The 16,993-nt window shown below is 38.1% G+C and overlaps 1 protein-coding gene across 2 annotated transcripts in view; it reads left to right on the top strand.

Moving 5' to 3' along the window:
- The window catches only part of LOC145510248 (histone-lysine N-methyltransferase SETMAR-like), a 57,073-nt gene extending 44,158 nt beyond the window's left edge, over positions 1–12,915 (top strand). For both annotated transcript variants that reach the window (XM_081500999.1, XM_081501000.1), the window contains exon 5: positions 11,927–12,915. In XM_081500999.1, coding sequence (XP_081357125.1) covers positions 11,927–12,163 — 237 coding nt within the window. In that variant the 3' untranslated portion in view covers positions 12,164–12,915. The remainder of the gene's footprint in view (positions 1–11,926) is intronic.
- Positions 12,916–16,993: the final 4,078 nt, after the last annotated feature.

The following is a 16,993-nucleotide window of genomic DNA, read 5'->3' as shown; positions in this document are numbered from 1 at the left end:
GTACATGAAAAGATGCTTGAGACAATTAGTCATTAGGAAAATGCAAACTAAAATGACAATGAGACATCTCTACATATCTAGTAGAATGGCTTAAAAAATAAGTAAAATGAAATGAACAACTGATGTCAAATGCTGGTAGGGATACAGAATAACTGGAACTCTCATACATTGGTTTTGGAAATGCAAAATGGTACAGCCACTCTGGTAATTTCCTATAAAGATAAACATGCATTTATTCTATGACATAACAGTCCCATTCCAAAGTATTTATTAAAAAGAAATGAAGACTTACATCCACAGAAAAAACTATAGGAATCTGAAATATATATATAAATATATATATTAAAAATATATATATAACTGAAAATCACTTTTCTATATACCTGAAACTAACACAATATTGTAAACCAATTATACTTCAGTAAGAAAACCTCTAAAGAGATATTTATAGCAGTTTTGTCCATATTTTACAAAAGCTGGAAACATGCCAAATGTCCATTAACATGAAACAGATTGTGGTACACCTGTACAATGGATTCTGTTCAGCAATAAAAAGGAACAAACTACTGATACACGAAGCACCATTATTACACTCAGTGAAAGAAGCCAGATTCGAAAGACTGCATATTGTATGATTCCATTCATACAACATTTGGAAAAAGGGAAACTATAGGGATGGAAATGCAATCAGCAGTGGCAAGGGGGCTGAGGTAGGGGAGGTATAAAGAAGTGTGACAGAACTTTTTAGGGTGATAGAAATATGACATATCATGACTGTCATAATTGTTACATGACAGCACAAGTTTGCCAAAATTCATAGAACCTTACATCACAAAAGGATGAATTTTACTATATATAAATTATATCTCAATCAAGTTGAAAAACAAATTTAAATGGCTGTGTAGAGAATAGTTTCTGGGCGAAAGTAGGAATACTTGAGCTGCACAGTTTTTCTTGCTTTCAAGATTTGCATACATGTTTCCTTTACATAAGGAGCCTCCCTCTTTCCTTTTTTTCCTGAGTAACTCCTTATTCTCCTTCGCGTATCAGTAAAGCATCACTTCCCCACCCCCAGAAAACCTTCCCTGACCCCAAGACTAGGTTAACTTTTCCTGTTGTGAGTTCCTAATAACATGCTTATGTAATCCCTATGGTGTGTAGTATATCATATTCTATTGCAATTGCTTATTTAATAATTTCTCCCCTTTGTGCTGTAGACTCTGACAGCAGAAATAGCATCCATCTTAGTTAATTATTGTGTCCTTATATTTAGCACAGAGCCAGGGCAAATATTTATTGAATAATATAAAGCAGAAGGTTTGGAATGGCTCAAGGAGAAATCGAATACTAAATTGATAGGCGATGAAAAATATGTAAGTTACTCCCAAAATTATGTCTCTATTTCTGACCTCATACCTATGTTCTACTACCATAATTCAGATTGTCTATGTGATATCTTCACAGAGATGACCCACTGTTATTTTAGCTTTAATATATATATTTCTAAGCAGAAGTAATTTTCTCCCTCCTCAATTTCATTTAAATTGAATTATTCTCCCAATTATTCTATTTCTGTCAAGTGGTATCTCTATCTTATAGTCTTCCAAAAGGGAAACCTAATTACCTTTAACATCTCCTTCTATTTGCCCTCTCATCTAATTTGATCTAAAAAATGTTCAGTCCTTCTTTTGAAATAATTCTCATTCACATTTACATTTCTTTTTACTGTTCTTATACAGTCAAATATAATCAGAGAGGTAGATACCAAACAAGAAAACACATATTCAAATATGTAATTATGACCTGAGATAAGTACATAGAGGAAATATAAACAGGGATGTTACAGAGAATTATGGGATGGGGAGGACCTAATCCACGTAGAGTGGCAAAAGAGCACTTCTTTGAGAAGATAACATTTAAGCCAAGAAGAATGAGAAAGAGCGAGCCAGCAACAGGGAGAATAGAAAGGAGACCATACTGAACTGAAGGGAAAGAACATGCAAAGTATTTGAGGTACAGGAAAAACTTGGAGTTCAATGATAGCATGTTCCAGAAACTGAGAAAAGATGATTATAGCTGGAAGGCAGTGAGCAAGGGGGAAGAGTGACAGATAGGAGGTTAGGGAAGCAGGCAGGGACCAGATCATGTGAAGTGTTGGCAAAGGATTTGGATATTATTCCTTCTAATGTGAAGCTACTGAAGAGTTTTTATCGAGAAGTAATGGTAAGAAAGAAAATTGTTAAACATGTGAGCGTATCTAAATAAGCACTTTTTGTAAATGACATTAACAATGATATTAAAGTTTAGATTGAGAAAATGTTAAAACTAAAATACTAGATAGCAACAGTGAGCAGAATAGGAGGAAAAGTCATTGGAGATAAAGTTTTAATAAATTAACTTTAGATTTTCTAATGTTCCTGTTAAAAACGTAAGAATAATTACCAAAAGGATAGAAATATAAAGGCTCTAAATCAATAAAGGTAAAGGAAGAGGAATAAATAAAACTGGAACTATACAATAAAAGGCATGCAAGGAGGGAAAAAAAGAGTTAAAATGCATTATAAAAAAAAAAACACACCACAGAATTGTAGAATTAAGTCCAAATATGTCAATAACTTAAGTATATATACATTAATCTTGTCAGTTAAAATCAGAACTACTTAGATAACAAGGAAAAAAATCTAGCTGTATGTATTTGCCATAGACATAGCTAAAACAGAAAGGCATAGAAATGTTGAAAGCCAATGAGTGGAAAAAATACATGATGGGCAGATATTTCCCAAAAGAATGCTGGTGCAGTGATATTAATGCCAGACAAAACAGACTTTAAGGTAGAAAGTATTGTTAAGAATAAACTGATTTAAAAAGTGATAGAAAAATAACTTACAAAGGAGATATAGCAATTCTGAATCTATATGTAAACTTACAATTTATCTTCAACAAATATAAAAGCAAAAATATCATTGAAAGAATTTTAAGAAATAAATTTTAAATTACAGTAGGAGAGTGGTTTTTTTAAACTACATTTCCTACAGAACAGAAATAGCAGACAAAATATTAATTAGGATATAGAGGATATGAACAACACCTAGCAAGATTGATTTCATGGATATAGTTAGAATCCTTTACCTAACAGATATTACATGTTCTTTTTAAGTACACATGGAAAACTAACAACATTTAACTGCAAAGCCAGTCTCTGCTATTTCTGCAGAGAAATAGCAAAATAACTGACATCATATGGACTACATTCTTTTTTTACTATAACAAAACTAGAAAATCGATAACAAAAAGTCCCACACCTCACAATAGAGTGACTTTTAGTTTCTGCCTTAAGCACATAGATAGATGGCAATAGTGCCATTACTGAGATGGGAAACCGTGAAAGAGGAAAATGTTTTTATGCTGGGTGGAAATGGGTCAGAAGAAAGATGAAATCAGTTCAGAGATGCCTGGCCAACCTAACATCTAGTGAGGTATTGGGACAGATGTACCTCAACTGATTCACCAGCCATAGATTTAATGTGTCTGCTGTGCCCACACTTCTTTTCAAAGAACCTGTTTCTATTTTGGGAATTTGTAAATTTGAGTCTGAAATTTATCTAAATTAATATTGCCAATTAATTGGTTATACTGCCATCTAGTGGTATACTTTAGGATTAGCAGAAGATATGATTTTGTTTATTAGATCAGCTCCCTTACACTTTAACGGAGAAGGCAATGGCACCCCACTCCAGTACTCTTGCCTAAAAATCCCATGGACGGAGGAGCCTGGTAGGCTAGTCCATGGGGTCGCTAAGAGTCGGACACGACTGTGCGACTTCACTTTCACTTTTCCCTTTCATGCACTGGAGAAGGCAATGGCAACCCACTCCAGTGTTCTTGCCTGGAGAATCCCGGGGACGGCGGAGCCTGGTGGGCTGCCGTCTATGGGGTCGCACAGAGTCGGACACGACTGAAGCGACTTAGCAGCAGCAGCAGCTTACACTTTAAAAAAAAATTAAAGAAAGCAAGGATTGGTTTCGTTGTTCACAATATTGCCATTATCATGTCTATATTATGCATCTTTTTCAATATCCCAAAATATCAGTATTGCCTTTATATTAAAATTGCAAAAGATTTCTCCCTAAACAAAAAAAGCTGAATGCACAAAAATTACACAAAAGCTAATATCTGTTGAGTGCTTACTATGTGTTAGGCACCACTGTAAGTTATTTACATGAGCATATCATCTAATATTCATAGCATCTCTGTAAATACTGTTATGTCTGACTTGAGGGAACTGAGGGATAGAAGGATAAGTAATTTACTCAAAGCTACATGGCTAGTAAAGCACAGAGCTGAGACTTGGATATAGGTAATATGGTTCTACAGCTCTTCAGCTTAACCATTATAAACATGGTTTAAACCAGGAAAAATTGAATATAGTCTAAATGTTTAACAATAAGGAAATGGCCCAGTATACTGCAGAGTGTCAGTTTGATAGAATGTTATGCAGACATTTAAAATGATAGATTAAAAGATTATGTAATAACATGGGAAACTATAATGTGAAAAGTCCAGCCAATGTTATGCATATAGTATGAGTTATACACCTATATGTGATACTCTAATAGGTTTTTTATTTTATAAGTTTCAAAAAACTTATTTGGAAATAATTGCAAACTTATAAGAAGTTGCAAAAATTAAAGTAGTACAAGGAACATTCATATACTCTTTACAAAGAGTCACCTATTGTAATTTTATCCCTTTTGCTTTGTCATTTATTCTCTCCACACACATACACACACGCACGTTTTTGTTGTTGTTCACTTGCTAAGTTATGTCTGACTCTTTGCAGTCCTATGGATTGCAGCACACCAGGCCTCCCTGCCCTTCACTAGCTCCCAGAATTTGTCCAAGTTCATTTCTATTGAGTCGGTGATGCTATCCAACCATCTCATCCTCTGCTGCCCTCTTCTTTTGCTTTCAACCTTTCCCAGCATCAGGGTCTTTTCTAGTGAGTTGGCTCTTCACATCAGGTGGCCAAAGTACTGAAGCTTTAGCTTCAGCATCAGTCCTTCCAATGAATATTCAAGGTTGATTTCCTATAGGATTGACTGGTTTGATCTCCTTGCTGTCTAAGGAGACAATTTTTTTCCTGAGCCATTTGAGGTAAGTTACACACATCATAGTTCTTACTCTTAAATACTTCAGCATGTATTTCTGCAAAATAGGGCTTTGCTCTATAGATAATAACTTCATAAATTTACACTGATGGAACACTTTTATCTAATTTATGGTCTATATTTCACATTTTAAAGTTAATCTAATAATGTTCTTTATAGGTTTTTCTCCTCCTAGGACAGGTTCAATTTTAGGGTCAATTTTTACCCAACAGTATTTAGCTGCCATGTCTCTTCAGCTACCTTAAATCTGGAACATTTCCCAGCCTTTCTTTGTCTTTTTTGACATTGACATTTTTCAAGAATATAACTCCTCCATGCCTCCATTTAAAAAAAAATAGAATGCCTTATGTTTTCTGTTTGTCTGATGTCTCCTCATGATTATTATACACTTGGAGTAGGGATCCTATATAAGATGACGTTGTAACCTTCTCGGGATACTACAGCTGGAGGCACATGATGTCCGTCTGTCCCTCACAGGTAATACCACATTAATTTTGACCATGAAGTCAAGGTGGTACCCACTTTCTCCACTGTATAATTATCTTTTAATTTTTTTGCCTTGCAACTAATAAAAAGTAGAGAGTGGAGATAATTTAAGACCATGCAAATATCCTATTCTTCACCAAAAATTTCTCTTGGATTTAGCATTTATTGATGAATCTTGCTTGAATCTACCATGAGCGTTGCCAAATGATGATTTTCCATCTAGCACCCTGTCCACATTTACCACTTGTCCCCCACAGGGCTGCTTATGAAAGTCATAATACTTTCATGAGCCCTATGCTCTTTTGCCTTCGTGGCTCCCTCACTCCATGAAAATTTAATTTAATATATTTTACTACTGTGTTGGTATAAAGATATGATCCAAGCTGGATTTATTGTTATTACATTTATTTTTCTTTTGTTTTCTTTTAAAAGAAACAAAAAAAGGCCTTTAGAAGTATCAGGGGATTTAGACACTTTGTCTAATGGACAAGTTGACTTTGGGCCCTCAGTAGTTTGCTCTAAGCAAGAGATTTCCCTCCTCCCCCATTTATCTATCTATCTGTCTATCTCCGAGTTCAATCCCTGGATCAGGAAGATACCCTGGAGTAGGAAATGTCAACTCATTCCAGTATTTTTGCTGGGAAGATCCCATGAACAGAGGAGCCTGGCGGGCTTCAGTCCATGGGGTTGCAAAGAGTTGGACACGACTGAAGTGACTTAGCACACTCTCCTATTTATCTGTCTGTTGATATCTATCATTTATCCATGATTGTGGACTCATGGATTGCTATTTTTTTTTCAGTGGTCTATAGTTCATTATTGTTTTTACTTAATTTGGTGCTCAAATTGTCCCAAATTTGGCCCGTGGGAACCTCTTCAAGTTGGCCACCATGTCCTTGCAAAGTGTTCCCATAATCTTCTAGCACTTACTATCTGGCATAACAAGATGCTCCAATTGTGTTAATACCCACATTGCCCCAGCCCTGGAATCAGTCATTTCTCAAAGGAATTCAGGTTCCTTTCGGTGGGGAATGGTATTAGAACCAAAATCTGGGAACCAGACATGCTCATTTCTATTTGGTTGTATTTGTTTCTTTGGCTATTTTTTTCCTTTAAATAGCCAGAGCTAGGAAATATAGGCATGTATATATACATACAGGGCTTCCCAAGTGGCTCAGTGGTAAAGAATCTGCCTACTAATGCAGGGCTCAATCCTGCATTATTGTGTTTACTTAGTTTGGTGCCGGGTGGGTTCAATCACCCAATGGGTTGGATCCCTGGATCAGGAAGATTCCATGGAGAAAGGCATGGCGACCCACTCAAGTATTCTTCTTGGGAAATCCTGTGGCCTTCCTAAGAAATCCTGAGAACTCCCTCCAGAAAAGCCTGGCAGGCTACTGTCCATAGGGTTGCAAAGAATCGGACACGACTGAGCAACTGAGCGTGTATGCATGCACATGTACACACCTATATATGTGTGTGTGTGTGTGTATCCAGGGAAGAGACATAAACATGTATACACACATATTCATGTTTGTAATAATCAGTTCACACCAGTTTCTCTAATTCTAACCTATCTCCACAGGATTCTTGCCTTCCCTGTTCTATACTTACATATCCCTTCTTCCACAGTGAGAAACTTAGTTCCCAACAATTTGTTCAATCTTCAGTTCAGTTGCTCAGTCATGTCCAACTCTTTGCAACCCCATGAATCGCAGCACACCAGGCCTCCCTGTCCATCATCAACTCCTGGAGTTTACTCAAACTCATGTCCATCGAGTCGGTGATGCCATCCAGCCATCTCATCCTCTGTCATCCCCTTCTCCCCTTGCCCCCAATCCTTCCCAGCATCAGGGTCTTTTCCAATGAGCCAACTCTTCGCATGAGGTGGCCAAAGTATTGGAGTTTCAGCTTCAACATCAGTCCTTCCAATGAACACCCAGGACTGATCTCCTTTAGGATGGACTGGTTGGATCTCCTTGCAGTCCAACGGACTCTCAAGAGTCTTCTCCAGCACCACAGTTCAAAAGTATCAATTCTTTGATGCTCAGCTTTCTTCACTGTCCAACTCTCACATCCATACATGACTACTGGAAAAACCATAGCCTGGACCAGACGGACCTTTGTTGGCAAAATAATGTCTCTGCTTTTTAATATGCTGCCTAGGTTGGTCATAACTTTCCTTCCAAGGAGTGTCTTTTAATTTCATGGCTGCAGTCGCCATCTGCAGTGATTTTGGAGCCCCCCAAAATAGTCTGTCACCCTTTCCACTATTTCCCCATCTATTTGCTATGAAGTGATGGGACCAGATGCCATGATGTTAGTTTTCTGAATGTTGAGCTTTAAACTTTTTCACTCTCCTCTTTCACTTTCATCAAGAGGCTCTTTAGTTCCTCTTCACTTTCTGCCATAAGGGTGGTGTCATCTGCATATCTGAGGTTATTGATTTTTCTCCTGGCAATTTTGATTCCAGCTTGTGCTTCTTCCAGCCCAGCATTTCTCATGATGTACTCTGCATGTAAGTTAAATAAGCAGGGTGACAATATACGGCCTTGAGGTACTCCTTTTCCTGTTTGGAACCAGTCTGTTGTTCCATGTCCAGTTCTAACTATTGCTTCCTGACCTGCATACAGGTTTCTCAAGAGACAGGTCAGGTGGTCTGGTATTCCCATCTCTTTCAGAATTTTCCACAGTTTCTTGTGATCCACACAGTCAAAGGCTTTGGCATAGTCAATAAAGCAGAAATAGATTTTTTTCTGGAACTCTCTTGTTTTTTCGATGATCCAGTGGATGTCGGCAATTTGATCTCTGGTTCCTCTGCCTTTTCTAAAACGAGCTTAAACATCTCAAAGTTCATGGTTCATGTATTGCTGAAGCCTGGCTTGGAGAATTTTGAGCATTACTTTACTAGCGTGTGAGATGAGTGCAATTGTGCGGTAGTTTGAGCATTCTTTGGCATTGTTTTTCTTTGGGATTGGAATGAAAACTGACCTTTTCTTGTCCTGTGGCCACTGCTGAGTTTTCCAAATTTGCTGGCATATTGATTGCAGCACTTTCACAGCATTATCTTTCAGGATTTGAAATAGCTCAAATGCAATTCCATCACCTCCACTAGCTTTGTTCATAGTGATGCTTCCTAAGGCCCACTTGACTTCGCATTCCAGGATGTCTGGCTCTAGGTGAGTGATCACACCATCGTGATTATCTGGGTTGTGAAGATCTTTTGTGTACAGTTCTTCTGTGTATTCTTGCCACCTCTTCTCAATATCTTCTGCTTCTGTTAGGTCCATACCATTTCTGTCCTTTATCGAGCCCATCTTTGCATGAAATGTTCCCTTGGTATCTCTAATTTTCTTGAAGAGATCTCTAGTCTTTTCCATTCTATTGTTTTCCTCTATTTCTTTGCACTGATCACTGAGGAAGGCTTTCTTATCTCTCCTTGCTATTCTTTGGAACTCTGCTTTCAGATGGGAATATCTTTCCTTTTCTCCTTTGCTTTTCACTTCTCTTCTCTTCCCAGCTATCTGTAAGGCCTCCTCAGATAGCCATTTTGCTTTTTTTGCATTTCTTTTCCATGGGGATGGTCTTGATCCCTGTCTCCTGTACAATGTCACAAACTTCTGTCCATAGTTCATCAGGCACTCTATCAGATCTAGTCCCTTAAATCTATTTCTCACTTCCACTGTATAATCATAAGGGATTTGATTTAGGTCATATCTGAATGGTCTAGTGGTTTTCCCTACTTTCTTCAACTTAAGTCTGAATTTGGCAATAAGGAGTTTATGATCTGAGCCACAGTCAGCTCCCGGTCTTGTTTTTGCTGACTGTAAACACCTGGAGTAACAGGCAAATTTGGCCTTGGAGTACAGAATGAAGCAGGGCAAAGGCTAATAGAGTTTTGCCAAGAGAATTCACCGGTCATAGCAAACACCCTCTTCCAACAACACAGGAGAAGACTCTACACATGGACATCACCAGATGGTCAACATCGAAATCAGATTGATTATATTCTTTGCAGCTAAAGATGGAGAAGCTCCATACAGTCAGCAAAAACAAGACCGGGAGCTGACTGTGGTTCAACCTTAGGGCACATCTAAAATAATTTCAGAATTGCTTTGCCCATACCACTATAATTAACAATCTTACTAAAAAGAATTCGGGATTTGTTTTCACTTTTCTCTCTCTCCCCCTCTTCAAAACTTAGGATATACTGTGTCCATAAGTTGCTTGGATTAGTTATTTTTTATTTTATTTCCATTTAGTGTGATTGAGGTATTCAGTTGAAATAAACTGTGTTCATTTGTTTGACTGGCTTTTGGTTTTAGTTTTTCCTCCCTTCTCATTGATTTATTTTTGAGTATGTAAGGTATTAACATGCTTTCAAAAGTCAAAAGTATATAAAAATTTACTGTCAGAGAAGGGTGACTCTTCTATTTATTTCCCTCACCCTTATAGAAAACACACTTTGTTGTTTTTTGGTTTATCTTTCATATGTTTCTTTTTGTGATGATAACATATTTTCTTGTTTTTCCCTTTTCTCTTACACAAAACGTAGCATATTATATGTGCCTTTTGCATTTTGCTTTTTTCATTTAATATCTCCGGGAAATCATTTCATGCCAGTTCTTCTGGAGATCTTGCTCATTCTTTACAGCTGCATTGTATGGGTGCACTATCATTTATTCAAACAAGCTCCTTCACTTAGATATTTAAGGAGTTTCCAATATCTTGAAATTACAGATAGTTCTATAATGTATAATCTTGTTCGTGTGGTTTTTTATCAGAGGTATGACTTCAGGATAAATTTCTGCAAATGGGATTGCTATGTTAAAGGGTTAATTTGCATGTGGTTTTGCCATATTCCCTCCAGCAATATATGAGAGTATCTGTTTTATTGCACCCAACAGAGTGCACTGTCAAGCTTTGATTGTTTTGTGACTCCAATGAAAAATGATATCTCAATATGCTTTAATAATTGACTTTGCTCTTATTATGAATGAAGTTGGATAGGTTTTTATATGTTTAACAACTGTATATCTCTTTGTGAATTGCCTGTTCATGCATTTTGCACATTTTTTTCTACAGGAAATCTTCTGTATTTTCACTGTTCAGTACAGTAGCCTCTAGTCATGTATGGTACTTGAGCACTTGAAATGTGGCAAGGACAAATGAGGGACAGATTTTTAAATTTATTTATTAATTTTCATTGCTTACAGTGAAAATGTAAACCGCCACACGTGGGTAGTGGCTCCCCTGCTGGATAGCACAGCACAGAAGCTCACCTGCTTTTCTCTAGAAACTGAAAAAATCAAGCTGTAACATCATGATTTGCTAATGATCCTATCATTGACCTATCTTTCAGTGTTTACTTGTAGTAATTTGATTAGTGTCTGTATCCTTCATCAGATCACAAGCTCCTCAAGGCAAGGGCCTGTGTTTGTTTTTTCTCACTTTTATGTTGTGCTCAGCACCTAGTCCAGTTGTTGTTGTTGTTCAGTTGCTTAGTTGTGTCTGACTCTTGCGACCCTGTGGACTGCAGCACGCCAGGCTTCCCTGTCCATCACCAACTCCCAGGGCTAGATCAAACTCATGTTCATCGAGTTGGAGATGCCATCCAACCATCTCATCCTCTGTCGTTCTCTTCTCCACCTGCCTTCAATCTTTCGCAGCATCAGGGTCTTTTCCAATGAGTCAGTTCACATCAGGTGGCCAAATCATTGGAGCTTCAGCTTCCGCATCAGTCCTTCCAATGAATATTGAGGGTTGATTTCCTTTAGGATTGACTGGTTTGATCTCCTTGCTAGCCCAGTACCTAGAACATAATGGGTGCTCAGTTAAATGTATGAGCACGTGAATGAATTAAAAAGTATACTAACCTTTTGTATAAATGAGGACTCCACTGTCTACTTACTGTGTGTGTGTGTATAGGTGTGTGTGCGTGCATGTGTGTGTGCTTAAAAGAGTGAGACAGAAAGAGAGACAGAGAGGTTTCCAGAGACAAATCTAAAGATGTGGAGAGGATACCAAGACATTATTCAAGAGAAATGAAATTGATTGCAAAATACTCTGTAATCAGAAAATTGACTTTATTAATAATAATATTCTTCAGTATTATGTTGGTACAAATGTAACTGCGGTTTTGCATTGTTGAGGTTTGCTATTTGATATGGGAATACATTCTTAAATAATGTGGCTATGTTATGTATCATTTTAATGCACATTTCTCACTTTATGTTTTTTGCTAATGACATTCCTTGCTGCTTATTTTATAGTTATTTGAGACCATGGAAATGATGTTAAACAAAAATCAAATTCAAGAGATTTTCTTACTTGAGTTTAAAATCGGTCATAAAGCAGGGGAGACAACTCAAAACATCAACAATGCATTTGGCCCAGGAACTGCTAATAATCGTACAGTGCAGTGGTGGTTCAAGAAGTTTTGCAAAGGAGACGAGAGCCTTGAAGATGAGGAGCATAGTGGCTGGCCTTCGGAAGTTGACAACGACTAACCAAGAGAATCATTGAAGCTGATCCTCTTACAACCACATGAGAAGTTGCTGAATATCTCAACATTGACAATTCTCTGGTCATTCAGCATTTGAAGTAAATTGGAAAGGTGAAAAAGCTCAATAAGTGGATGCCTCATGAGCTGACCAAAAATCAAAAAAATCATTGTCTCGAAGTGTAATCTTCTCTTATTCTATACAACAACAAACCATTTCTCCATAGAATTGTGATGTGCGATGAAAAGTGGATTTTATACTGACAACCGGCAATGATCAGCTCAGTGGTTGGACTGAGAACAAGTTCCAAAAGAAAGCACCAAAAAAATGATCAAGGTTACTGTTTGGTGATCTGCTGCCCATCTGATCCACTACAGTTTTCTGAATCCTGGCAAAACCATTATATCTGAGATGTACACTCAGTAAACCAATGAGATGCACTGAACAACTGCAATGCCTGCAGCTGGCATTGATCAACAGAATGGGTCCAATTCCTCTCCCTGACAATGCTCAACTGCATGTCACACAACCAATGCTTCAAAAGTTGAACAAATTGGGCTACAAAGTTTTGGCTCATCCGCCATATTCACCTGACCTCTCGCCAACCTACTACTGCTTCTTCAAGCATCTTGACAACTTTTTGCAGGGAAAACACTTCCACAACCAGCAGAAGGCAGAAAGTGCTTTCCAAGAGTTTGTCAAATACTGAAGCACAGATTTTTATGCTACAAGAATAAACAAACATTTCTCATTGGCAATAATATGGTTATTTTAATGGTTCCTATTTTGATTAATAGGATGTGCTTGAGTCTAGTTATAATGATTTAAAATTCACAGTCGGAAACCACAATTACGTTTGCACCAACCTAAAATACTCACTATATGCCAGACAGTATCCTAAGTGCTTTCGTGAAGTGTTTTATATTATTCTCATAAAATGACTCTGTGGAATAAATACTATTATTATTCCCATTTTACAGAGGGCATGGAGGAAAAGAGGAGTACCTTTCTCCAGGCCATACAGCTAGTAAGTAGTAGAGCAAACATTAAATCTAAGCAATCTGACTTCAGAGCTTACCTTCTTAACCCAATGCTGTATTGCTTTCTGTTTGATTGTGTCCATCTGATGACAGAAGCTTAATGACCTCAGATGTCTGCGTCAGGCTCTTGTCTACATTTAAGCTTCAGTAAGCCACTGTCTCCTTGAGGTTTAGGTCTCTTTCCAGTGGCACAGGTGGAGAGAGACTGGGATAAGAGAATATGAAAATCTACACAGGATCCCTTTTGTCCAAAAGCCAAACAAATATTTTTGCCTCTAGGATTTTCTGCCTTATACATAATAAAGGGAAAATAAAGCCTTTTCTTTGATAAAACAAAATACAAAATAATCAATCCTCCCCCCTCCTTCTCCAAACCTCTGGTCTAGTAAGAAAGAAAGTTAAAAGTTACTATTGTCTTTTTGTGAATTAACTAGTTTTATTCAGCTTTCCCTCTTCCCTCCCTTCATCTCTATTACATATTTAGTGCTCTATTAGTTCAGTTCAGTTGCTCAGTCGTGTCTGACTCTTTGCAACCCCATGGACCTCAGCATGCCAGGCTTCCCTGTCCATCACCAACTCCTGGAGCTTACTCAAACTCTTGTCCAATGAGTCGGTGATGCCATCCAACCATCTCATCCTCTGTTGTCCCCTTCTCCTCCTGCCTTCAATCTTTCCCAACATCAGGGTCTTTTCAAATGAATCAGTTCTTCACATCAGGTGGCCAGAGTATTGGAGTTTCAGCATCAGTCCTCCAAGGAATATTCAGAACTGATTTCCTTCAGGATGGACTGGTTGGATCTCCTTGCAGTCCAAGGGACTCTCAAGAGTTTTCTCCAACACCACAGTTCAAAAGCATCAATTCTTCAGCACTCAGCTGTATGAATGTATATTCCAACTCTCACATCCATACATGACTACTGGAAAAACCATAGCTTTGACTAGATGGACCTTTGTTAGCAAAGTAATGTCTCTGTTTTTTAATATGCTGTCTAGGTTGGTCATAACTTTTCTTTCAAGGAGCAAGCATCTTTTAATTTCATGGCTGCAGTCATCATCTGCAGTGATTTTGAAGCTCCCAGAAATAAAGTCTGTCACTATTTCCATTGTTTCCCCACCTATTTCCCCATTTTAGTGCTCTCTATATGGTCCTATTTGGGCTTCCCTGGTGGCTCAGTGGTAAAAAATGCACCTGCAATGCAGGAGATGTGTGTTTGATCCCTGGGTTGGGAAGATCCCTGGAGAAGGAAATGGCAACCCACTCCAGTATTCTTGCCAGGAAATTTCATGGACAGAGGAGCCCACCAGGCTCCATATGGTCTCAAGAGTCTTAGCGACTAAACCACCACCGCCAGGTAGTCCTATTTAGTTGATATTCCTAATGTTGATACGTTTTTCTAACAGTTGTTTCTTTAATTGTTTCAGGTAAGGATATCTTATGTTCCTGTGCTAGTTGCACTCTGCTTGCCTAAGACCCATTCCCATTCCTAGATTCATTCTCCATCCTTCCCTATCCTGGCCTGAATGATGTAGCACTGACCTCTATGGGTTACATCACCTGGGTTTCCCTGCCCTCTGGCTTCAAATGGGTTGAGCAGAAGCTTGGCACAGGAGTGGGAAGAAGAGAGGAAGAAAGAGAGATCAGGATATTTCTTTTCCCCTCTTTCTCCCTCATTTGGTGCTATGTTCTTGCAGTAGCTGCCTGACAGCCTCTCCTACATGGCTCCAGCATTCCCTGGGCTCCCAAAACAGTTTCTCTACCTTGCCCCTGCATGTCTAGGCAGGGGAAGGTTTTAGCAAACTCTTGCTCATCCCTGGTTGCCTCTACATACTTGCTATATCCTGAACTGCCCACATCTTTGTAAATAGGCCTTTTAAAAAATTATTTTCAGTGAGCTCTTTTGAGTAGAATGTTATTTCTTGCTTGGGACCCTGCCTGATACATTTCCCCTTTAAAAGTCTTTCAGAACTCTTAAAGGCGTGGAAGAGGCCTGGACTTTCAAATACAGGTAAGACTAAATAGGTCTGAGGCAGACTGTCCTACAATTGGATCAGGAGATTTTATCCTTTGTTTCAAGATTATTCTGGATAGAGAGACTCTGAATGTGACAAATGTGTGTACCTGTTACATGTTTCAGAGATGGTTCCTCAAACTCTTTTTACAGTTTGAATGAAATGACCTAGGATTATCCATTACCTTTGCCCTGCATCTCTAATCATCAAGAGACCTTGTGATTACTAAACTGGTTTCCCAGATAACTTGATCAAGAGAAAAGGATACCGTGGAAGGTGGACAATCTATAATCCAGACCCTGAAAAAAGTAGAGTCTTCGCTTATATTAATCATGAAAAGAAAAAGAATAGTTACCTACCTTTCCACTTCTACAACACACTATCTTTTTTCTTACTGGCTAGCATTTTGCATATATGTATCTTTTTTTTGCTTATGGCTTCATCTCTGTATTAAAATGAAGTTGCCTATTACCCAGATCTATTAAAAAAATATATCTCTACTCTGATATGTTATCCATATTCTAACTTCCTTCCTATTGTAATAGCTTTTCTTGTTGTTGCTGTTTAGTCTCTAAGTCGTGTCTGACTCTTTGCAACCCCATGGACTGCAGCATGCCAGGCTTGCCTGTCCTTCCCTATCTCCTGGAGTTTACTCAAACTCATGTCCATTATAATTGAACAATCACTTTTTCTGTCCAAGAGCAGCCCCTCTTCTTATGCTATTATGTTCATCCTCTTTTGTCTTCTGAAGGGCTTCTCTCTTCAATTACCCTCTTTTCCCCCACAACAATTTCTTCCTTCTTATTGGAACATTCCCATTAGCTTACAAGTATGCTCTAGCATCTCTTGGTTTAGAAAAACCCTCCCTCGACTCTACATCCTCCTCCGACTAGCGCTTCATTTTTTCTGCTTGTCTGCACAGCAGAACTTTTTGAAGAAGTTGTTTATACTGGCTGTCACCACTTCCTTACCTTTCATTGACTCCATTCTGGCTTCCTTCCAGGAAGCCATCACTCCACTGTAACAGCTTCAGTCAAGGTCATCAGTGACCTCCATGTTGTTGAATTCTTTGGCTCTTTCTCATCTTACTCAGACTCTTATAAACATTGGACACAGTTAACCAGTCTCTTAAAAAAGGAAAAAACAACTTTCTTCTCTTGACTTCCATGGCACCATTATCTCAGTCTCCTTTCCTGTCTCCTCCTCCATTCAGCCTCTAAATGTTGAGTTGCCCCAGGGCTAAGTTCTAAACTTGCACTATGCCCATGTGGCTGCTGAGTACCTGAAATGTGACTAGCGTGAAATGAGATATGCTGTAAGCATAAAATACCCCCTAAGTTTCAAAGATTTGGCATGCAAATATATGTAAAATATCTAATAATTTTTATATGAGTGCATGTTGAAATAATATTTTAGATATATTGGACTATTAAAATTAATTTTATCTGTTTTTTTTTCTTTTTTAATGTGGCCACTAGAAAACTCAAAAATTACATATGTGGCTCACATATATTTTATTGGGCCATGCTCTTCTAGATCCTCTTCTCCTATCAACTTCCTCTTTTCATCATCTTATCTAGTGCATAGCTTTAAATTCCATCTGTATGTTGACTTTCAAATTTAGACTTCTAACTCTGACCTCTCATTTGAAGTCCAGACTTACATATCAGCTGATAATTGAATTTCCATTTGACTGTCTAAAGGGATCTCAATATTAATATGTCAAAAATGAAATTTTCTCTTTTCTCCAGCCCTATTGTATTCCCTACTGTTTCGTGTCTCAATC

The sequence above is a fragment of the Giraffa tippelskirchi genome, chromosome 6, assembly GCF_054371585.1.
Source record: "Giraffa tippelskirchi isolate mGirTip1 chromosome 6, T2T-mGirTip1v1.2.pri, whole genome shotgun sequence".
NCBI lineage: Eukaryota > Metazoa > Chordata > Mammalia > Artiodactyla > Giraffidae > Giraffa > Giraffa tippelskirchi.
This window is presented reverse-complemented; position numbering and strand designations above follow the sequence as displayed.